The following is a 22,203-nucleotide window of genomic DNA, read 5'->3' on the forward strand; positions in this document are numbered from 1 at the left end:
TTCAGTCATTCACAGTTCTTCATCCAACAATATGCTGTCTCTGTGCACAACATTCTCCTGGTTCTGCTCTCTTCACTCTACATCAGTTCATACAAGTCTTTCCAGGCCTTTCTGAAATCCTCCTGCTTGTCATTTCTTATAGCACAAGAATATTCCATCACCATCATATACCACAGTATGCGCAGTGGATGGGCATCCCTTTGATATTTAATTCTTAGCCACCACAAAAAGAGCTGCTAGAAATATTTGGGTACAAATAGGTCTTTTTCTCCTTTTGGGGGATATCTTTGGCATGTGGTATTGCTGGGTCAAAGGGTATGCACAGAACAGCACTGAATAAGACAAAGCGTGAGCCACTGGAACAACAACAATGTACATGGAAACGATGAGCTGCTCAAAACTGAGGATGGCAAACAAGCCCAGCCTTAGAGAGGAGACTGAAATGTGGGACTCCTGTCTCCCTCACTGGTTTGAAGAAGGAGGGGGCTAGGAGTGGGAACACCACACACACACACACACACACACACACAGAGACAGTGCCCATTGCTTTTGCCGGACTGTTCTTTTCCTTGTTTAATCTTTATCAAATTGGGCAGGAGAGGCAGAGGGGGTATATTTGGAAGGGAATTTCAGTTCTGTTTAGACTGCCTCAGAATTATCCCAAAATAATTTTTGAGAACTTCCTTACTTCCTTCCTTCTCCCCTCCCTCCCTCCCTTCCTACTAGTGGCAGCAGGTCTTTAAACAAAGGCTAAATACTGACCACTTGTCAGACAGACACAGTGCATACTAGCTATCCTGGGAAATGTTGTGGCTCTAGTTGGGGTCTGAATGGGGACTGGGGATCTAGACCAATTCTGAGCCAAGCATTTAATCTGTTGGGTAACAAGGCATTTCCACAGGATTTTGAACCAACAGTGGTATGATCAAGAAGGGGACGTCAGTGAAAACATTTTACGTGTTGAAAAAGCACTAGGCAGTGTGTCAGATCTTGGTGACCTAGGGGAAGGATGCTGTGTTTGCAGCAAACCAGAAACAGCCATTTCCATGTCATGGGTCACAGACAGGACAGGCACGGTGCAGGCAGCATTCTGTCTGAGCACATTCCTGAAGCAGGAGGCTCACCAGCCAGCCTCACCTCACTTCACCTCAGGCCTCCTTGCTGAGGGTTCACTTTCCAGAAAGAAAGAATCCTTGAGAGAAGGCCTGAAGATACAGAAACACAAAAGAAGAGACAGAGAGTATGTCAGGAAGACAAGCCTGCCCCATGTACATCCCAGAGTACCGTCTTTCTATTGAACCTAAGACCAGAGTGGGGAATGCTGATAATAGAAGTGGGAGCTCAGAAAACTGGCATGGTGGCAAGGCCCTGCCAACCCTCCTTGAAAAGCAGGAGCGGAGTATCAAGAGAGAAGAGCACGGGGCAGCTAGGTGGCACAGTGGATAAAGCACTGGCCCTGGATTCAGGAGGACCTGAGTTCAAATCTGGCCTCAGACACTTGACACTTACTAGCTGTGTGACCCTGGGCAAGTCATTTAACCCTCATTACCCCACCAAAAAAAAAAAAAAACCAGAGAGAGAGAAATGAGCGCCAGGGGAGCCACAAAGTGTCAGAGGGCCTTTGCCACAGCGTGAGCCCCATCGCGACCCCGGAAAAGGTTGGGGCGCGATGTTGTAGCATCCCAGGGGCCCAGTCATTCCATATGCTCCTTGCTGTCTTAGACTCTGGATGCTAACAGTGCAAAGGGGCCAGAATTCCTTCAGTGCTGCTGTCTGTTGGGTAAAGGCGAGTGCTGCCGTTGGCACCTGGGATGAAATACTTGCTTAAATAAGGAGCCCATGAGCACAGGGTCTCAAGAAGGCCCTCCTGATGATTTCAAGTCAAAGGCAGAGGATGACAAGAACGCCAGGGGATGAGGAACCAGGAGGCCTGTTGTGGGGATGCAGAGGCAAAATGAGGACCAGTCCCTGTCCTCAGAAAGCTTACATTCTATATAACTCATACGCAGCAGTATGAGGTCTATAGAAAAGAACACAAAGTGTGCCCTAAGGGATCCAGAGCAGTGGTTTCAAGAAGGAAAACAGAGGCCCGTGCCCACACCAGGTGTGTGAGGGATGATGCCGCAGGCTCCTGCTGCAGCAAAAGGATGCAGCCTTGGAAGATTTGGAGGGAAAATCCCTGGCAGCTGCAGACACTGGAGGGAGGCAGGAAGACCCAGCTGTTAGGAGGCTGGTACAACAGACCAGGTGAGCAGATGAGGTCAAAGGACCTGTGTTAGGGTATAATATGTCAAGATTTATGGAAATCCACAAACCCAAGCAAGGAGGTCAAGGGACGACCAAGAGAGGCCGCAGAAGCAGAGTTCCAGGGGGCATCTATCACCCATGCCTTTAGCTCAGTAGGTCCCCTGCACTCTAGAAGAGCCCCTGAGGTGAGAACCTGAGCACAAGGATAGCAATGCAGAAAAGTCTGAGCTGTGCACCTGAGCCCAGGGGGGCTCAGTGAGGAAACTCCCCAGCAAACTCATTTTACAAGTCGAGCACCACCAGGACCAGAGGCTGTGAGGGGTGGGACCCAAAGAAGGCACGTTTGAGGGGAAGAAGAGAGGAGCTGGCTTGTCCAGGATCACCCAGGTAGCAAACGATGGGTCTGGTGTGTGGGCCCAGGCTTTTCCTACAGCCCCACACTGCTGCTCAGGTTCGAGCCTAGAACAAGGGAGTCTTCCATTGCAAGTTAAGAACAAAGGGCTCTTTTAAATCTTTGTTAAGGGCACAGGACAACAAAGCAAACAGGAGCAAGGCCAGCCAGCACCATCAGAACTGTCAGAGGCCACAGTGCCTAAGAATTGGCACTGAAGAAGCGCTGCCTGAATGTGCTGGGCTGAATTCAAATCACAGGCTGGCAAATTTTGGACTTCTCTATGAAAAAGCCAGCTTCTGAGCCAGAGAGAGATCACCAGGAACCAGCACCTCTCACCCCGAAGAGGGCTCAACGACCTCCCCTCACGGATAACTCATGGGGACGCTGGCCTAGAAGTTGGCAGGGACTTGGACAAACAAGGAGACTCACAATGCTTATGATGGAAGGACTAATCGATGTCAAGCCCAGGATCTGTCCTGTGCTCCATTCTGAAAGCTTTCATCAGTGACTTAGGTGGGCAGAGATGGCATGCTCAGCAAACCAAGAAGGCTGGGGAGGGGTAGCTAATACAGTCAGGATCCAAAAAGGGTCCTTTCGACCAAGTCTTTTTTTTTTTGCAGGGCAATGAGGGTTAAGTGACTTGTCCAGGGTCACACAGCTAGTGTCAAGTGTCTGAGACTGGATTTGAACTCAGGTTCTCCTGAATCCAGGGCCAGTTCTCTATCCACTGCACCACCTAGCTGCCCCCTTGCCGATGCTTTTGCTATGGATAAAATGTGCAATCTTCGATTTGGATTTCAACAGTTTCACCCATATCAGATGGTGAAGCTGTGGCCAGCTGGCAGTCAGTGAATTAGCAATGTGACCACCGAAGAGCTAGCCTGAGCCTTTGGAGGGCCCCAGAAAAGAGTTCCATGGCCAGCTCAGAGGACAAACTGAGGCATATCCCGAGGTCAGCAGGAGAACTAGAAACCACATCACAGGAGGATCGACTGAACAAAATAGATCCCGTTCCTCACATCCAGAATGATTTCCAGCACATATTTAATCTATCCATCAGGGCAGGAAGATGGTCATCATTTCAGTAAAACCTAGAACCCCCCCTTGACTTTAGGTAGCTCACGGGTGAAGAGCCGAGTCTCCGAAGCCACTACACAAGCACACTTGGAGAACTGGATTTCCGGGGAAGTAATGCTCTGAAGAACTCGCACAGACAGCCTTGCCTCTTCCCCTTGTTCATTTTCACCCAACGATGACATTTCACAAAGTACAGGAGAGCTTTGGGTCTTTTGTGCTCCCAGGTCCATATCCAGTCAGGCTCAGAAATGGAGGAAGTTAACATTCCGACAGCCATTTGTCAAAATCATACATTTCAGGCCTCTTTCCAGTTTCTAACTAATTACTGACTGAAATACAAGCAGGCCACATAAGGCATGTGTGACCCACAGAAACAATTCGGACTGATCCAAAACCAATCACAGACCCCAAAACAGTGAGGAATGAAACCTCGTTCCATATGGGGGACCCCAACTGCTCGATTAGGCCTTCTCTCTAGAGTCAACAGCTAAATTGTTCTTTGTGTAAGTAACCATTAGTCCTCTCCTAGACTCTACTGACAAGGACAAAAGGGTGACAAGCAAAAAGCCACGATCCCACTTTTAAGTCAACAACCACAACTGTCCAAGGGACTACTAGGCCAACGTGGACACCTTCCCTGCCCTCTCTTCGGGGTAACAAGAGAAGGGAATAGAAAATAGCCAAAAAGTGATTCAGGAAATTGCCATGGGGGAACAGCAGGGCAGGGAGCATTGCTCAGAGCTTCCCTCCAGCTTACACTCAGAGGAAGGGAATGATGTAGTATTGAGAGGGAGAGCCAGAAACGTGGCCAGCCTGGGCCTGTCCCCTAAGTGGAGGAAAGGCCTCATCAAAGCTGGGCCTCCCAAAAGGCACAGGGACAAAGGTGTTCACTTGGCAATCAGCCTGGAGAGCAGCTAGAGCTTGACTAGGGGAGATGTGCTGGGGTCTGTAGCAGTGGGGGCTGGCTGGGAGTGGATGGGAGATGCTGTCTTCCAGTGGAGGTGTGAGCCCAGGTGACAAAGGGTGGTGCAGACCTTGATAGAAACCAGCAAGGTGGGAACAGGGTGAGGTCTGTGGGAAAGCAAAGGAGTCCTGTGTTAGACATGCCGAGTTTAAGAGGTCTATGGGACACCCAGAGGGAAGTGCCAAATGGGGCTCAGGAGAGAGATGAAGGGGGGATACCTAGATCGGACAGTCTCCTGAGAAGTGAACTTACCAAGAAAGAACTGAGTGAGAAGAGAAGGGGGTCCTGAGAAGCGCACTCATACAGAGGACGTAGACTGAGGATGAGTGAAGATCCCACAAAGAAGACAAAGAAGGAGCAGTCGGGCAGGTAGGAGGAGCAGGAGAGGCCTGGGAGGAGACAGCAGAGGCCAGCCAGCACCATCAAGAAGGCTGAGGGCTAAGAGGCCAGTGAGGGCCGAGGACCCTGGCCAGAGCAGTCTCAGGGGAGGCTGACACACCATCGATCTCCACGGTGACCTGTCCTGGAGCCTCGCACCGGCACCTCCTCCCCCCCCGGAGCTAACCACCCGCCATCTGGAAGAGAGAAAAAGAGACGCGTGGCAGCACCAAGGCTGGCCGGGGGTATCGTCCAGACGGTCCACAACAGACATCGGCTCTGAGGAGCGAGAGAACACCCAATCCGCTTTAAAAGACCACACACAAAGGCTGGAGTCCAGTGAGAGAGAATGAATTCAGTTTTATTTTGTCCTCTGAAAGGTCCATGTACCCGGCTCTTCCACCCAAGACCGGGAAGGGGAGAAAGTTCTGCTGCGGGCGTTCTCACACAGAGCTGGCAGCAAGCGTCTTTGCCATGTTTTTGGCTCCAATAGGTTACGCTTTCAGTACCCGTGTCAATAATGGTCAAGTGAAGAAACACGGGCAAGCTGCTGGACAGGTCTCCTGGATTTACCATGGAGGTTCCGTTACATAAGGTACTTCTGGATTTAAAAACGGGAAAGCCAGATGTGTCCACACTTCTGAAACAAAGAGTAAAAGCATCCCAGAGATCTCCGTGGAACCCTGCCTTCCCAGGTGGATTTCGCACTCGGCACTGTCCTCCTAGCCTCCAAGGCGCTGGCCTTCGCCCCATGCAAAGCCTCCTGGTCGCTCTTCAGGTAAGGGGTTGTAATTGGGATCGTCATCCGGCGTATCAAAAATTGCCTTCCTGAAAACAGATGACAGAAATCATCTACCCCCCCCCAGCACTTTTACACTTTAGTCTCTGGGGAATTGGGGGGGGGGGGGAATGGCAGTTCTGAGAAACCAAACTGGCAAAAAGCTACGGTAACTGCTGGGCAATGAGTGGGTGTTTTCCCCTTGGATCCTAATCAAGCAAAGCTAAAATAAAACAAAGAGAACACTAGGAAAGATACAGTACAGGCAACAAAAGGCCAACTTGTTTCCTCTGAATTCGTAGATAAAACAAGTACTTTACTTATGTGCAGTCCTTCCAACAGGCCCGCCAGACAGTATTCCTCAGCCCCGACTACTCCAAATCCAGCAGAGCTAATCATCATGCCCCTACGGCTTCAAGCCCCAAAGTTCCACGACCCCCTGTGTAGCACACGTGACAACTGGGAGACTCTCTGAGGAGGGGCGACCCAGCCCCGCCCTGCCTGCTCAGGGCATATCTCATTTAGCAAGGTTTTCTTGACATGAAACCCTGCCTGACTGCTGTTCTCAGTTCTGCCCTCCAGGGTCACCAAGAAGAACCCTTCCAAGTATTTGAAGGCACCGTCAACTCCCCAGCCGTTTTCATGGGTATGGGTCAGACCCAGGTGTATACATTATCTTCCCCCAACAGGGCAGGAACTCGTCCTGTCTATCCCCAGCAGCCAACACAGCCCCTGGACGCTGGCTGGTTTAGCAACATCCTTCCTAAACTATCACTGGGACCGCACACTCGCTGTGGATGAATGGGGCCTGAGGAAGGCAGAGGTCAGCAGGGCGGACCATCACCTCCAAATCCCTGAAGTTATGCCTAGGCCTACACTATACATCTATGTTAATTATTATACACATCATGCCAAGACAGCAATAGTGGTTTCAACAGCTGCAATCACATGGCTGACTCACAATGAGCCTGCAGGGCCCTAAAACCCTGGGGGCTCTTCCATAAAAGCTTGTTAGGCACACCTGCCCTCTGACTGCCCCCTCCCAATACCCCAACTTTATACTTGGGATTTTTTTTTTTAATTCACACATAAGACTAAATTTCTCCCTGATTAAGTTCCATTTTGTTAGATGTGATTCTAAGTTTTAGATTGTCAAAATAATTTGGACCTTCTCTTAGGCCATAAAAATATCAGAGTGTGCTACCAATGCCTCTTACCGAGCCAGCACTCAGCCCTTTCCGACAGCTGTCCTCAGACTTCCCCAGGGCTCTTATCAAGCCTGGCAGAACCGCCTGGTTCTTGGGGGTCACTACTTCTACTTTGAGACACTCCCCAAAGATGGCATTTTCCCAGGAAGCCAGGCTAAGCTCCCTATGCAACCCATCTTCCTTTCTGACCGTTCTCTAGTGTCACCCTCACCACCTTACTCACATATCCAACACCCTCGTTTGGGGCCTTGCCCCTTCTCATCTAGATGAAGGCCACAGCCTCTTTCTTAATTGGTCTCCCTGCCTCAGGCTCCCCACTCTAGTCCCCCTGGTCTGAGGCAAAGAGAAGGCAATAAGCATTTCTATGGTGCCTCCCATGGGCCAGGCACTGCGTGAGTGCTTTTACAAATATTAGCTCATTTGTTGCATCAGGATAAAACGTCAACTCCTCTGCCTGGCATTTCAGTTTATGGGGCACGGTTCCTCACATCCGACACTCTGCCACCCACCCGAAGGTTGTGGCACCAGCTGTGCCCCAGGCCTTTGGATCCTGATCTTCCTCATTAGGTGTACACCTCTTGGGCCCAAACCACCTGGCCTTCCTTTGTACTTTCCCACTTTTTATTTCGGAGGGATATGTGTATAAACAGACTTTCATTAGAACACATGCTCCTTGTGAGCAGAGATCGTTTCTGTCTCCGTGCTGGTGGCACAGCAGGAGTTTATTAAGCACCCGAGAGATGATTTAAAGCTCATCACAAGCAGGATCCAAATACCTTTCCAGGGTTATCCCACATCATTCCCCCTCCCCAACTCGATGGTTCAGCCAATGTGACCTTCCTCTCGTTTCTCATGCACAGACTTCATCTCCCGTCAGAGGGGCTGCCTGCAAGGCATTCCTTCCTCACCCGTCCTTGTCAGGACCCCAAAGAGGCCAAGCCCTAAGCAAGCATCACCAGTGACTTTACTGGTGAAGGGATGCCCAATGAGAAGCCTTCCTCTTAACAATGAGAGGTTAAATGACTGCCCCAGGGTCTCCCTGCCAGGGTGTCTCAGAGGGAGGGAGGCTTCTGCACCACACCACCTTCCAGCAAATTCACAGAGCTCAGGACATCAGGACATCCTATCACCTGATACTCTGTCACGAATGACCCCTTTCTCCGGTCATTTGACATTATCTAAATGGGGATGACTGCTGTGACACGGTTCATAAAATCCCACAATCCAGCATGAGAGAATACTCACAAAATAGCAGGTGTTTTCAGAATTCTTGCTCCCCCTGGCTGATTGGGAAATACATCTTCCAAGAAAAAATAGATGTGTCCAACTGCAATTCCTAGAATCAACCATAAAACAAAGGGAAAACAGGAGGGAAGAGATAAAATACTGGACTCGTGCTACCTGCAGACCTGGCCAACACAGGGCAGGTGCCTAGCAGACTGAAAGTAAAGGCTCCCTCAGCAGCCTCCAGACACTTCCATCTAAAGGCTTCTAGAAGAGAGAACAAAAGGGAGAAAGAAAGTAACACCAAGTCTCTTACCCAGGAGGTCCACAATGATGGAGTTGCCCAGTAACAAGGAGAAGCCCATGAGCACCCAGGGCAGAAATGGGGCCTGGAAGTTGAGAAGGCCAAAGAAGTTCATGCGAACGTATGGATTCCTTCGGCTCCACACGTAGACAAGCATGATAGTGAAGGCCTGGCCCAAGAACACTAAGCTCACGAACAAACCGAAAAGCTTGCAGCGTGTCAAGGAAAATCAAAGACACCAGCAATCTAGGAGGAAAGGGGAGGGGGGGGGGCAGCAGAGAACTTCTGGGGAGGCCAGAACACAGCCACTGCTCTAGGGAGCAAGATGAAGCAGGCCGGTGCTCAGCGAACTCCGTCAGGGAGCGCCAGGCTCAGTGCGGGGAGCAGCGGCAATCAGGGTCTGAGTGAAGAGTTGTCCCTCCCTCCGTCCCCACCCCCCCATGCCCAGCTTTCGAGGTCACAAGGCCAAAATCCAGCCCCCAGTGGGAGTAAGGGTGCCTCGAGGGGACCTTCTCTTCCTCATGATCCCCTCCCAGGAGCAGACCCCTAAGCAGATCTGGCCTGTTGGCCTTTGTGGTTCGACTCTGCGTCTTGCATGATGTCCCCCAGCCCAATGCAGTCCTTCCAAAGGATGTTTCCATGTGACAAGTCTGTCCTCTGGGCAGCTTCAGACTGTTGTGATCACTCGGAACCAAAGGAGCCTCATTTAAGAACTTGCCTTAACCCAGGTTACGAAGAGGGTGTTTTGTAGCAGAGTGCTCAAGTGGAGGTTCTCTGACCTAAAACCCTCATAGAGGGGCAGCCCATCCAACCCCCTCTGAGCTTGGGGAGACCCCAGAAAATGCTAGGCAGAGCAGGAGCGAGAAGCCTGTGACAGAAAGCCTGGCTGAAGGGCTAGCAGGGCCAGGAGAGAGGAGGGGCATCACGACTTCCCAGGGGGCCATCCACCTGCTGAAGGATACAGTCATTAAGAGTCCCCCAAAAAGGAACATAAATACAAAGTCGGCTGTCCGGCCTCGGAAAGAGCCTTCTTCCAGCATTCGGCAGTAACGGTATCTGAAGGTGGAGTCAGGAAAGAAGACGGTCCAAAAGCACAAAGGTGTGGAGCACATTCGATCCCTTGGGCATCCCCAGAGCTCCACAGCTGGCTGCTCTCCTCCCAGATCCTCAAGCAGTGCCTGAGAGCACCAAAGACGATTAACCCTCCCCCCCCATGTGACTCCAAGGGCACTGACCCAGTGAGGGTACCGAGCACAGGTCCTGGACCCAGCGACTCCGAGAGTCCTACTCATGGGCCTACTCTTTGCACTCACTGCTTTCCTTCTGTCCCTTCTAAGTCAAAGACCTTTTCCTTCCATAGTTAAACGCATAAGGCGCAAGGCACAGCCTGGCCTTTTCTCCACTCCCTCACCAATCACCCTGGCAGACTCCTGGAACCTGCCATGACCCTTTCTCCCTGCTTCAATCTGCTTTCCTCTGTGCCTTCCCCTCCCCCTCAAATCCAAGTGATGGGCTTGGGTATCCTCCCTTTGAGGGATGATTTGGAGTTTCCACCGTTCAGCGAGCAGTGGGGCTGACTTGCCCCATGACCGAGGGCTGTGACCCACCCAGCCCTTTGCTGACCCTCTCCTTCCTTCTCCATCACCACTTCCAAGCCAGAGTGGGTAGGATGGGGTCTCATCATCTCCATCCTGCTGCTGAGAATCCTTTTTTTTTTTTTTTTTTGGTGAGGCAATTGGGGTTAAGTGACTTGCCCAGGGTCACACAGCTAGTAAGTGTTAAGTGTCTAAGGCTGGATTTGAACTCAGGTACTCCTGACTCCAGGGCCAGTGCTCTATCCACTGTGCCACCTAGCTGCCCTGAGAATCCTTTTTGAAGGCTCTGTCATCGAGTCAAGAATGAGCTAGTCTGCTTTGAACAAAGTTCCAGTCAATACTCTCCCTGTCAGTCCCTAATTCTCAAGACAAGATTAGTTCATGTCTCCAGACCTGAACCTCTCTTTTCCTTATATCACAATCACCCTGTGAGATGGGGGGGGGAAGAGAACAAGCATTTATTAAGCACCCACTGTGTGCAGGCACTGGGCTAAGTGCTTTTTTGCCAACAATATCCCATTTGACCTTCACACCAATCCTGGGAGGAAGATACAGCTGCTATCTCCACTAAACATCTGAGAGGACGACTTCCCACAGTCACAAAGACAGTGGGCATTGCTCACATTTGCACCCTGGCCGCCAGAATTCTATCCAAAGCCTCAAAGGGCTTCCTATAGCTATAAACTCAGTCTCAACATCTCTCACATATAGCCCCCTCTCTCCTCACTGCCCCATCACCTCACACCTGAACCACTACTGGGGGTCTGCCTCTGGTCCCTCCCCACTCCAGTCTGTCCTCTATTCAGCCACCAAAGTGACTTCCTAAAGCTCAGGTCAACCATGTCACCCCCTCCCCTCAGTAACCTCCAGTGGCTCCCTATGGCCTCCAGGAACAAATTCAAAATGCTGCTTGGCATCTGAATCCGTTCATAACCTGCCCCCTCCTCCCTTTCCAGTTATCTGACACCTTATCTCTGCCCCCCCCCTTCAGTTTAGTGACCCAGGCCTCCTGGCTGTCCTACCAACAAGACCCCCCTCTCCCCCCATGCTATCTGTCCTCTACTCTAATTACTGACCTTCCTGGATTCCTTCAAGTCTCAACTAAAACCTCATCTTTTACTAGAAGCCTTCCCCAACCCCTCTTAATTCCAGAGCCTTCCTTCTAATTGTTTCCCTCTTTATCCTGTCTATATACAGATTGTTTGTACATATTTGTTTGCAAGTTGTCTCCCCCATGAGATTGAACCTCTTTTTGTGTCCCCAGTGTTTAGCACACTACTACCTGGCACATAGTAGGTACTTAATCATTGGCTACTGACTCAGCACGATAAACAAAAGCCAAAAGAGCAAAATCACAGCCAAAACATGGTTTTCTGACAGTCCTTGGTAGTCATGCATCTGAGAAAGGATACAAGAAAATCATATTAAATAAAAAATTGAATCCAACTGGTCCAAAGAACAAGAAATTGGTGATTAATCTCCATATCTGTAAAGTGAAAAAAAAGTGGATTAGCTCAGGTGCAATTATGAGAAGTGCTTCCGTAAAGAGCCAGAAGAGAAAGGCCATCATTTGGAATTTCCAACCTTATCTCAGGTCGTGTCAACATTCCTATTCTATCGGTAACTGGGTCAAAAAGCAGGGTAACATTTCCCCCAATTTGCTTGATCCTTTAAACCATAAAAGAACACTATAAGGAGCAATTACACACCCAACTTGTCCCCTACAGACTGAGCTCAAACACTTGATAGCAGGGAGGGAGGAAAATGGATGCTCTTTGTTTGGAGAAAGTCCCCAGAAACAAAGGCGGTTCATTTAGACCCTTTGCAATTGCTAAGCTCCCACAAAGGAGCCTTGCAGTATTTTATCCTAAAAGCCGACTTTAACCTGGGATCTCGGAACTCAGTTCCTTTCAGTGAAAACATTTCAATATAATTGGCACCCTGTAAATGTATAGTTGGGCAAGCGCGTTTCCACACCTCTTTAGTGGTGCCCTAGGTATCTTTTTCTTTTTTGGTGGAGCAATGAGGGTTAAGTGACTTGCCCAGGGTCACACAGCTAGTAAGCGTCAAGGGTCTGAGGCCGGATTTGAACTCAGGCTCCTGAACCCAGGCCGGTGCTTTATCCACTGCTCCACCTAGCTGCCCCCATGCCCTAGGTATCTTACTATACAGCCTTAGAAACGTGCTCTTGAGGAGGGAGGGTTTCCTCTCCCAGTCAGAAGAAGGCTAGGAGGCAGCTCTAGATGCGGGCCCGAGGAGAGCCCTTAGATTCCCGCGGAGACCGGCCCGCGGGTACAACACGACCCGATACAATGTAACACGACCCAACACGAAAACATATAAAACGCGGCCTCGGTTCGCAGGGCTGACCTCGACACCAAAGGCTCTTCCCTCCAACACCCACCCGGCGGGGAGGACAACTCCAACCTCAGTCTCCCATCTGGAAAGTCACCGGATCCTTACGTGGCCGGGACAGGGGTCAGTTGGTCACCCTCCAGTGGCCCCGAGGTCCGGGCACCATGCCCCGAAGAGGGCGCATTCGGAGGCAGGGGCAGAGCCTGGTCAGCCCCGCCTGCGGCGGGAGCGAAGAGCCGGGCATCGCGCTGGGTGGGGCCCAGCACACAGCAGGTGCTTAATAAGTGCAGGTCAGCCAGAACGGCCTCCCGCCAACCGTGCTCCCTCGCTCGCTCACCTGGAAGTGCCTGAGGATGAGCTCGGGGTTGAAGTAGAGCTGGAAGGGCGTGATCAGCTCCAATTGCTGGAGGGGAAGAAGAGACGGCCGGTCAGGCACACTCCCCCCTTGGCCGGCCCGGCCTCCTCCTCCGTCAGGGCCAGACCCGGGCGGCCCCGGCCCCCGCCCGTCCTCCCCTTCCAGGCCCCGGCCCCGCCCAGCCCTCCGCCGGGCCTCCCCCTCACCACGGCGGCCGTGGTGAGCACGCAGGCCGTGGTGTACGCGCGGCTCACGGGCGGGATCTGCAAGTACTCCAGCCTCAGGCTCTGGTACGCCATCTTCCCCGCCCGCCCCGCCCCGCGCGCCCGCGGCGCTGCCGCCGCCACCGCCGCCGCCGCCGCCGCCGCCGCTTCCGCTTCCGCCGCCAGGGGCGGGACACTCGGAGCCTCTTTCCGGGCCGCGAGCCCACGAACGCTGCCAATGGGAGGCCTCCGTTGGGCAGCACGCCCCTCCAAATCCCAGAATGCCTCCCCACGAGAGCTCGCGGATCACGCCGAACGCCGCTTGGATGGGCCAATCAATGCCCGCCACTGCTCTCCGTCCCGCCTCAACCCTGCGGATCACCAATCAGCATGGCACAACTGGAACACGACCTCAGCTAACCAGCAGATCGCTCTCCTCCCGCCTGGGTCTCATTAGTGGAGCAAAAAGTCCATCAGGAATGGCTCTTGTTCATTGGTCGCGGCCGGATGCCGATCTCGAGGGGGCGGAGCAAAACGCAGCGTAGGGAAGCGTTGCCGGTTTGAAGGAGGCAGCGGGCGCGAACGCGCGGGCTCCCCGTTCGGGGCGGATCCGGATGTGGAGGGCAGCTGAGTAGGCGTCGCTGCAGTCGAGCCATCCCGGTACGTTCGGTGGGCGCGGGCGCTGTCCCAGGGGCGGCAGAGGGACCGGGGCAGCAGGGTCTGGGCCGGCGGGGGTCGGGGCTCGGGCGCTCAGGCTACGCTCCCAGGACGCACCAGTCGGCGCGCACAGCCCCCTGGGATTTGGAGTCCCGAGCCCCCTCCCCGAGGAAGGATTTAGTCACTCATCTATCCCCACCAAGTCCCACCAGACAGATGAGAAAACTGAGACCAGATCCAGCGCTGCTGCTGTGGGAGGGGGCTGGGCTGGTTCTGAGCAGTGGGGCTGGGGTGGGTGCCCAATCCAGATGGGCGGCCGGGGTAGGGGATGTCTGTGGAAGCCCCTGGACTCGTAGTCTCATAGTCACTGTGGGTGGGCAATGGGGCGGGGAGAGGGGGAGGTTGAGAGTTTAGGGGGGTGTCGGAGCTCCCACCTCACCTTGGGCGGAGGGTGGGATGGTGCTTGGGAGGCTGGAGGGGGTGTTTTAGACTTCCAGACTCACTGTGGGGGTAGAGGGAACCCCAAAGAAAAGAGGTGTGGTGCAGAATGGCCATCTCTGAGTGGCCTCCAAGAGTGAGCTGGGCCCTCCCCCCTTTTCTAGATTCCCTTCCGTGGCAACAGATAGAGTAGGGTCTTTGGCAGAGTCTTGTGAAATCCTCCTGACTGAGATGAAGGGAATTAGCAAGAGTGACCCCGCCCCACCATGGGTCAGTAGACCTGACCCTGGTGAGACCATCGGCCCATCACTTGGGCAGCGATGACCAAGGTTCCTTTGGGTTCTGTGATTGGATCGACTCCAGGGATCTCTGGAGTACCACAGAAGGGCAGTCGTGACCTTTCCCCTCACCTCCTGGGGTACCCTTGGAAATCTTTGTGGGGTGCCCTGTAGCCAAGGAACCCTGACTCCACAGCCTTTGGATAGGGATGGATGTCTAAGGGAAGGGACAGTTCCAAGTAGACTCCGAGACTAAGAGAAGGGAAGGCAGAGGCAGGGCCAATTAAGGACATGTAAAAGAAAGAGTTCTAGTCCTGGAGAAAATCATTTGGTTCTTAGTTATGAGAAAAAAGTGCTTCATAACTCTTAAACCGTGGTGATGGGAGTTGCTGCTTGAAGTGCCCCCTCTAGTAGTCACATGTTCCTTCTAGACATTGTGAGGGGGTTCACAGGCTGCCATACCCCTGGGCACCACATGTACCAGCCTCAGAATTAGTCTTTAACGCTGTGTATGTCATGCAGTAGTGGGATGCCAACTTGTGCCTGTGTCACTTTGTCTTTTGCCTAGGTTGGTAGATCTGTTGGTCAGCACCTCCTGGGGGGGCTCTGCTCTAGCCAAGATGTCCATCAACCCGATGCTGTATGAGACCCAGTTTTTCGGGTTCACACCCCAGACGTGCATGCTCAGGATCTACATCGCCTTCCAGGACTACCTGTTTGAGGTCATGGTAGCCGTGGAAAAGGTCATCCTGAAGAAGGCCAGCAGCCTTCCCGGCTGCAGCACGAGTGCAGTCCAGGTCCGAGGCAGCACCGAGGCCTTCCTGCGCTTCATGAAGGAGCGCTTTAACCGCCTCTTTGTCAAGATGGAGCAGGTCTTGCTGCAGCTGGTGCTGAACATTCCCCCAAACATCCTCCTCCCTGAGGACAGGTGTCACGAGAAATACCCCCAGAGCAAGGAAGAGTTCCACCTTCTCCAGCAGGAAGTTGGGCGGTTGCAGCTTCAGTACAAGGCAGAGCTGGGGGCCAAGCAGGCTCTTCTTGCGGAGCTTCAGGTCCAGAAGGTGGTTCAGGCCCAGCTGAAAAAGACTCTGCAGTGGTTTGATGCCCTTGGAGATTCCCATGGGCCCCTGGGCCTCGGGGAGATGATGGCCTTCCTGTTCCAGCATTCCAACAGGCTACGCAGCATCACGGAGGACGTGGCCCAGAAAAGCAAAAGGGGGAAGATGCAGTAGATGCCAAACCTCGCAGTTTGAGAATGAACAAATCATGCGAGGGGGCTGGGGGCGGGGCCGGGGCAGGGCTCTGGCTCTGGCTCTGGCTCTGGCTCTGACCCAGAGAACATGTGGAGAGTGAAGTGGTTCCTGCAGAAGGCCCCTGTCGGGTCCCTTCTCCCCCCAGCAATTAGGAGGTGGGAACGTGACCCCCTTTCAGAGCATCATGGCACACATCAGGACCACTGGGCAAATCTTCCTGCTTCTGTGGCACGCAGGTTCATCCACCTTGGAGTCCTATAAACTCCCTAGAAGGTGTTTGCTGGGAGGGGAAAGGAAATGCACAACCTTGTGCTTCCGAGAGCTGAGCTCTGGCCGAGTCACTCAGGGAAGCCACAGAGTGGGCCCTGGGAGGCTTTCACCTGGAGGGCTTTTTCTTTCAGACCAGCTATGTGCTATGACACCTGCTTAGGGCCTGGAAGTAGGGAGGCGTCCCTGCCCTCCAGATGCTTGCCTGTTAGGGAAACTGCACGGTGTACAGATGGGGGTTTGGTGGGAGCAGCTCTCCACAGGAAAAGCCTCCTTCCTATAGAAAGCAGCACTTGAGCCGAGTCTTCTTTCACGCCCTGGCAGGGATGAGGAGAGGGTGTTCCAAGGAGGAGTCACAGACAGCACAGAGGCAGGTTCATGGAGGGCTTCGAGGGAATAACGGGTAGTGTTAGCCAAGTGAGGTGAAGGTAGTGGAGCAGACAGAGCCTGAGTCTGAGGAGGAGAGATTTAGAACAATTCTCAGACACAGTAAGAAAGAAGAGGAAGCTGGAATCGTAGGAGTGGAGACAAAGCAAAGGGACTTGAGGGTGTTTGTTTGTGGAGGTGTAAATGCCCACAAATGGTTTGAGAAACAAGGCAGCTGGTAGAGAAAATGGTTTGGTGTTGGTGTTTCTGCTGTAGCCCAGACTGAATTATCTGTTCACAGTGTAGGCTGATCTCCCTCCATGAAGAAGGGGAAGGGCTTCAAAGAACATCTGTCCACACTATGGTTGTTGGGCAGAAGAGAGAAAATAAAAGAGACAAGCCGTAGGCTTCCATGGGAGAGAAAGGGATCTGAGGTTTAGGCCTAAGGGTCATGGAGATTATTGCTCTGGGTGGGTGTCATTGATTCAGCAGAAACAGGACAGGAAAAGGGGATGGCTCAGCTCAGTATCTTCAGAAATGTGCTCATGGGACCCAGGTGGGTGGGTGGAAACACCATAATGGAGAGTAGTTACTGCTGCAGGGGAAAGCACCTCTCCTCACCGAGGTGACGTCATATGTGCCCATTCTCTTCAGACTTTAAATCCTTTTTCTAAAACCTCATGAGTCTGGCTGACTGCTTATCAATGTGAATTTCACCTCTGGGGGCTCAGGAGCAACAGATCTAGAAAAGGAGTCATCAGCCCCCTTCTGGAGAGCCTTAACCATTGAATTGGAGTGCTGGTTAGGGGAACAGGGCAGAGGGAGGTGGTGCGATATCTGCAAAATCAGGTCCAGTCCCTTAAACATAGGCAGGTGTTTAATAATAAATGCATTGGTTGAATCACTGTAGCCTTTTCTCATTCCCTCTCTTCTGCCCCTGCCTTTAGATTAATAAGTCCTCTCAGCTTCAGCCCTACCTCACAGGGCATTTGTGAGGATCAAATGAGAGAACAGGTAAAGTGCTTCTCTTACCTTAACCCTCTATATTTGTGCTAGTTATTAGATGCAGCGAGGTGGCGCAATGGATAGTCCCAACCTCGGAGGAACTGAGTTTGAATCCAGCCTCAGATATTTAGTGGCACTTTGACCCTGGGCAAGACATTTAACTTCTTTTCCTCAGTTTCTCCATTTCTTTTTTTTTCTTTGTGAGGCTCTTGAGGTTAAGTGACTTGCCCAGGGTCACACAGCTAGTAAGTGTCAAATGTCTGAGGTTGGATTTGAACTCGGGTTCTCCTGAATCCAGGGCCAGTGCTTTATCCACTGTGCCACCTAGCTGCCCCTTCTCCATCTCTAAAATAGAGATCTACCTCCCAGAGTTTTGTGAAGAAAAAGTGGATGGATATAAAATATTTGTTACCTGACAAGACCTGCACAAGAGCTATATGAACACAATAACAAAAGCTCTACTCAAAGACATCTAAACAATTGGAGAAATAATTTCAGTAGGCTGAGCCAATAGAATAAGTGACACTGCACAAATTGGCTTATTCAATGCTATACCAATTCAACTACCAAATAAAAATAAATTAATAACAATAACAATTCTTTTCAAGGGAGATGAAAGAATGGGAAGGAAGGGGGGGTTGGAACCATGCTACAAAGCCATAATTAGTGAAACAGTTTGGGACTGGGTAAGAAATGGGTTCATGTAGTGGGTACACACTACAGAAGCAGCAAGCACAGTAACCTAGTTTTTGGTAAACACAAAGATCTCAGCTACTGAAGTATGAATTCACTATTTGGTGGCAAAGTGGAAAGCAGTCTGGCAGAAACGAGGCATAGACAGCATCTCACAACGTAACCCCAGACAAACTACAGATTGGTGCACGATGTAGACAAAAGATGACATAAATTAGAGGAATGTAAGAAAAACCACCTGTCAGATCTATGGATAGGGGAAGAGTTCACAGCCAGACAAGATAGAGAAAAGGTCTCAGGAAGTATAGTGGACAATTTTGATGACGATCAGTTTTTGCACTTAAAAAGCCAATGCTGTGAAAATTAAAATGAGAAGCAAGTAGATGCAGAAATGTTGACACAAGAAAGAGACATAGAAAACGGATTCAAATTTATAAGAATAAGAGGCACTTGCTAATGGATAAATGGTCACAGGCTATGAAGAGGAAGATTTCAGAAGAAATTCAAGCTATCAACAGCCATATTAAAAATGTTTTAAATTAGTAATAAAGAAATGTAAGTTAAATGACAGGCTCTAGTTCACACCTGTCATCTGGGTGAAATAGAAAAGGAAAAGTGACAAATGCTGAAGTGTCTGTGGAAAACAGGTACACAAATGTACTGCTGGTGGGGCTGTGGACTGATCTAGCCATTCTGGAGGATAATTTAGAACCATGCCCCTAAAGCTATGGAACTATTATTATTAACTAGCATTGCTGATACTAGGTCTGTCCTCCAAAAAGATAAAGGGGAAAAGGACCCCTATGTACAAAGATACTTATAGTAGCTCTTTTTTTGTGTGATGGGAAAGAATTAGAAATTGAGGAGATGCCCATCAATTGAGGAATGGCATGATTGTGATAGTGTGCTATAAGAAATGGCTAGCAGGATCATTTTAGAAAAACCTGGGAAGACTTATGTGAACTGATGCAGAGTGAAGAGCAGAACCAGGGGACTAATTTATACAATAGAAGCAACATTGTAAAGACAACTGACTTAGAATATGATCAATATAATGACCAGCCACAATTCCAGAGGGCTTAAGATGAAACATCCTACCTCCTGATAGAACAGTGAAGGAATACAGATTGAGGCTTTTTTTAGACAATGTGGGAAATTTGTTTTGTTTGACTATACACATCTGTAACAAGAATTTTGTTTTTCTTAGTGGTGGGAAGAAAGCAGGAGGGAGAAAACATCTGAAAATAAAATTATTTTAAAAGGGGACACAAATTCTAATTGGGGAGAAAAGATGTCCATAAATCAGCATGTTCAAGGTACATACGGAGTGGGAGGGGAAGGCCCTAGAGATCAGGGAGCCTGGGAAAGGCCTCCCATTGAAGGTAACACAAACCTAGTCTTGAAGGGAGTCAGGGATTCTTGGAGGCCAAGGTGAGGCGAGGTGCGCGGAGTTCCAAGGCACAGGGATGGCACAGGGAGTATGTGGACTTGACCACACCCTCGCCTGCTTTTTCTGGCCTAAGCCCACTTCCTCTTTGCCTCCTCTTGGTCCCATTTGGACAAGTATGACCACAACCATGCTCTTGGACAGAGGGAAGCACTGGACTTCCTGAGGTGAGTTAACAGCTTCCTCCCTGAGGAATCTTACGGGGCACACACTGTCAGCACATAGGGAGGACCTTCCTCAAATGACTATCTATCCATCTTCCTCTGCCTGCTGCTTGCCAGGCTGACGGGTCAGTTGGGTTCCTGTCTACACCAAGTTTTCTATTACCTAGACAGTCAGAACACTAGCAAGATTTGAGTCTTTGGTTTTCTCTGGACCGCTTCTCAGTACATGGGGCCAGAAAATAATACCTCTGGAATTCTACCTGGCTTCTGAGAGATGGATGCTTCTCAGGGTTCACAGCATTCTTGTGGCCACCAGGCCTATGAGGGCATCACGTTGGAGGGAATGCTTCACCACATCCCCTGGATTGTGCCAGGGTTGTGTGCAGTTAGGGTTAGGGTTAGGTTCTCTCCATGGGCCTGATAGCCTAAGGTCAGAAGCGGGGAGGGGGGGGGGTCTGTAGCAGGCAGGTTGTCCTTGGAGCAAGGGTGGATATGAGGACCGAGCACAGTTCCAGCGTCCAATGAGAGGCCAGGCTTATAGCCGCAGTATCTCTACCTTCCAAGAAGTTGGACCAGAGCCAAAGAATGAGGACTCTGCTCTTGGGAAGGACTGCAGCCAAGAGCCTCAGGAGGAGCCTCAGCAGCCATCTAATGATCCAAAACAGATACAGAGGGAATCTACCACCTAATGCGTGGTCATCCATCCTCAGCCTGAAGACCCCAGGGAGAGAGAGCTTCCCCAGCTATGAGCCTCCATCAGTCTCTGCATCTTCCTGCTGTTGCTCCTGGCTCTGGGGCTGAGCAGCACCACTCAGCCTCCCCTCCCACAGGACAGAGAGCCCTGCAGTTGCTCAAAGATGGCAAACGTAACCTCCTGAGTCTTCTTCCATCTACATATTCCCACTTCTTTCACCTGATCTTCCTGTATCACAAACTCAGGCCCTCAACCATCATGGCTGGCCTCCCCAGCACATTCCCCAACTTAACGACATTCTTTAGTCTTGGCAGCCAAACTGAAGGCCCTACTCTGGGTGGGGTTTTACCAGGGCAGAGTACAGAATGATTATTGCTTCCTGTTCCTGGAAATGCTGCCCTCTCTGGTGGTGGTACAGGGAAGACCAGAGTTCAAATCCAGCCTCAGATGCTTCCTAGATGTATGAACCTGGGAAAGTAATTTCTTTTTTCTAAATTAAATTAAAATTTTTTACAGTTAACTTTAAAAAATAATAAACATTTTTATTTATAGTTTTGGGTTCCAATTTTTATCCCTCTTTCCCTCCCTCCCCTTCTCACTCCCTGAGGTGGCAAACAATCAGATATGGGTTATGCATGTATGATTATGTAAAGCATTACCATATTTGTCATTTTGTACAAGAAAACTTTATTAAAAGAAAGGAAGAAAGTGAAAAATAGCATGCTTTAGTCTGTGTTCAATCAATATCAGTTCTTTCTTTGGAAGTGGATAGTATGCTTCATCATTAGTCCTTTGGGATTGTCTTGGATCATTGTATTGTTGAGAATAGGCGTCATTCACAGTTCTTCATCAAACAATATTACTGTCACTGTGCACAACATTCTCTTGGTTCTGCTCTCTTCACTATACATCAGTTCATACAAGTCTTTCCAGGCCTTTCTGAAGTCATTCTGCTTCTCATTTCTTATAGCACAATAATATTCCATCATCATCATATACCACAGCTTGTTTAGCCATTTCCCCAATTGAAGGGCATTCCTTTGATTTCCAATTCTTAGCCACCACAAAAAGAGCTGCCATAAATGTTTTTGTATAAATAGGTCTTTTTCTCTTTTGGGGGATGTTGGAAAGTCATTTCTTAACCACTGTCTGCCTCAGTTTCCTCAACTGTAAACTGGGGATCATAAATAGCACATACCTTGTAGGGATTTTGTGAGGATACAATGAGATAACATTTATAAAGAGCATGGCATGGTGCCTAGCACAAGTAGGTGCTTTATAAATTCTCCTTCCTATCCACGTCCTTTCCCTCTCTTGATATAATCCAAGACTCCATTAGCTTTTTTGGCTACCATGTCATATTTCTGACTCATACTGAGCTTGTGGTCCACTAAAGTACCCAGCTTTCTTTCAAACAGTTTCTCTCTAAGCATTTATTCCCTCTCCCATTCTGCCCAGATGAAGTTCTTTTGTGTACCCAAGCATAAGGCTTCCTCTTGAGTTTCATCATATGCACTGGGATGGTCAAGCCCATCAAAGGCTCTTGATTTGATCATCCAACCCCTTCATCCATCTCTGCCATTTGTGCCTTTATCCAAGTCATCGATAAAATGTAAACTGGACCAAGGCCAAGCCCAGATCCCTGGGCCTCCCCAGTGGAGACCTCCCATGAGTGTATATCAAACCCCTCCTGACTCTTTTTGGAGTCTGGATCTGATTGGGCGATTGTCAGGCCTCTATCATTCCCCATTCTCCACACTTTATTGGATGCCTCACTGATAGCGCCTTTCGGGGCAGGGAGTGAGATTAGCCTGGCATGGCCTAATCTTGGGGAAGCCACACTGGGCCCTTGCTTCTTC

The 22,203-nt window shown here is 50.5% G+C and overlaps 2 protein-coding genes across 2 annotated transcripts; one reads left to right on the forward strand and one right to left on the reverse strand.

The window, feature by feature from the left end:
* Positions 1–5,395: 5,395 nt before the first annotated feature.
* DERL2 (derlin 2) lies at positions 5,396–13,218 on the reverse strand. Its single transcript, XM_043994768.1, has 7 exons — positions 13,086–13,218; positions 12,862–12,927; positions 11,582–11,655; positions 9,537–9,630; positions 8,587–8,782; positions 8,292–8,382; positions 5,396–5,888 (listed from the first exon to the last, which is right to left on the reverse strand). The coding sequence occupies exons 1-7, from the start codon at positions 13,176–13,178 to the stop codon at positions 5,783–5,785; spliced, it is 720 nt and encodes a 239-aa protein (XP_043850703.1). The 5' UTR covers positions 13,179–13,218; the 3' UTR covers positions 5,396–5,782.
* Positions 13,219–13,585: 367 nt separating this feature from the next.
* MIS12 (MIS12 kinetochore complex component) lies at positions 13,586–17,489 on the forward strand. The gene is made up of 2 exons (XM_043991267.1): positions 13,586–13,742; positions 15,024–17,489. Exon 2 carries the CDS (start codon positions 15,076–15,078, stop codon positions 15,685–15,687), a length of 612 nt encoding a protein of 203 aa, XP_043847202.1. The 5' UTR covers positions 13,586–13,742; positions 15,024–15,075; the 3' UTR covers positions 15,688–17,489.
* The last annotated feature ends 4,714 nt before the right edge of the window (positions 17,490–22,203 follow it).

Source organism: Dromiciops gliroides, chromosome 3, assembly GCF_019393635.1.
Source record: "Dromiciops gliroides isolate mDroGli1 chromosome 3, mDroGli1.pri, whole genome shotgun sequence".
Lineage (NCBI taxonomy): Eukaryota > Metazoa > Chordata > Mammalia > Microbiotheria > Microbiotheriidae > Dromiciops > Dromiciops gliroides.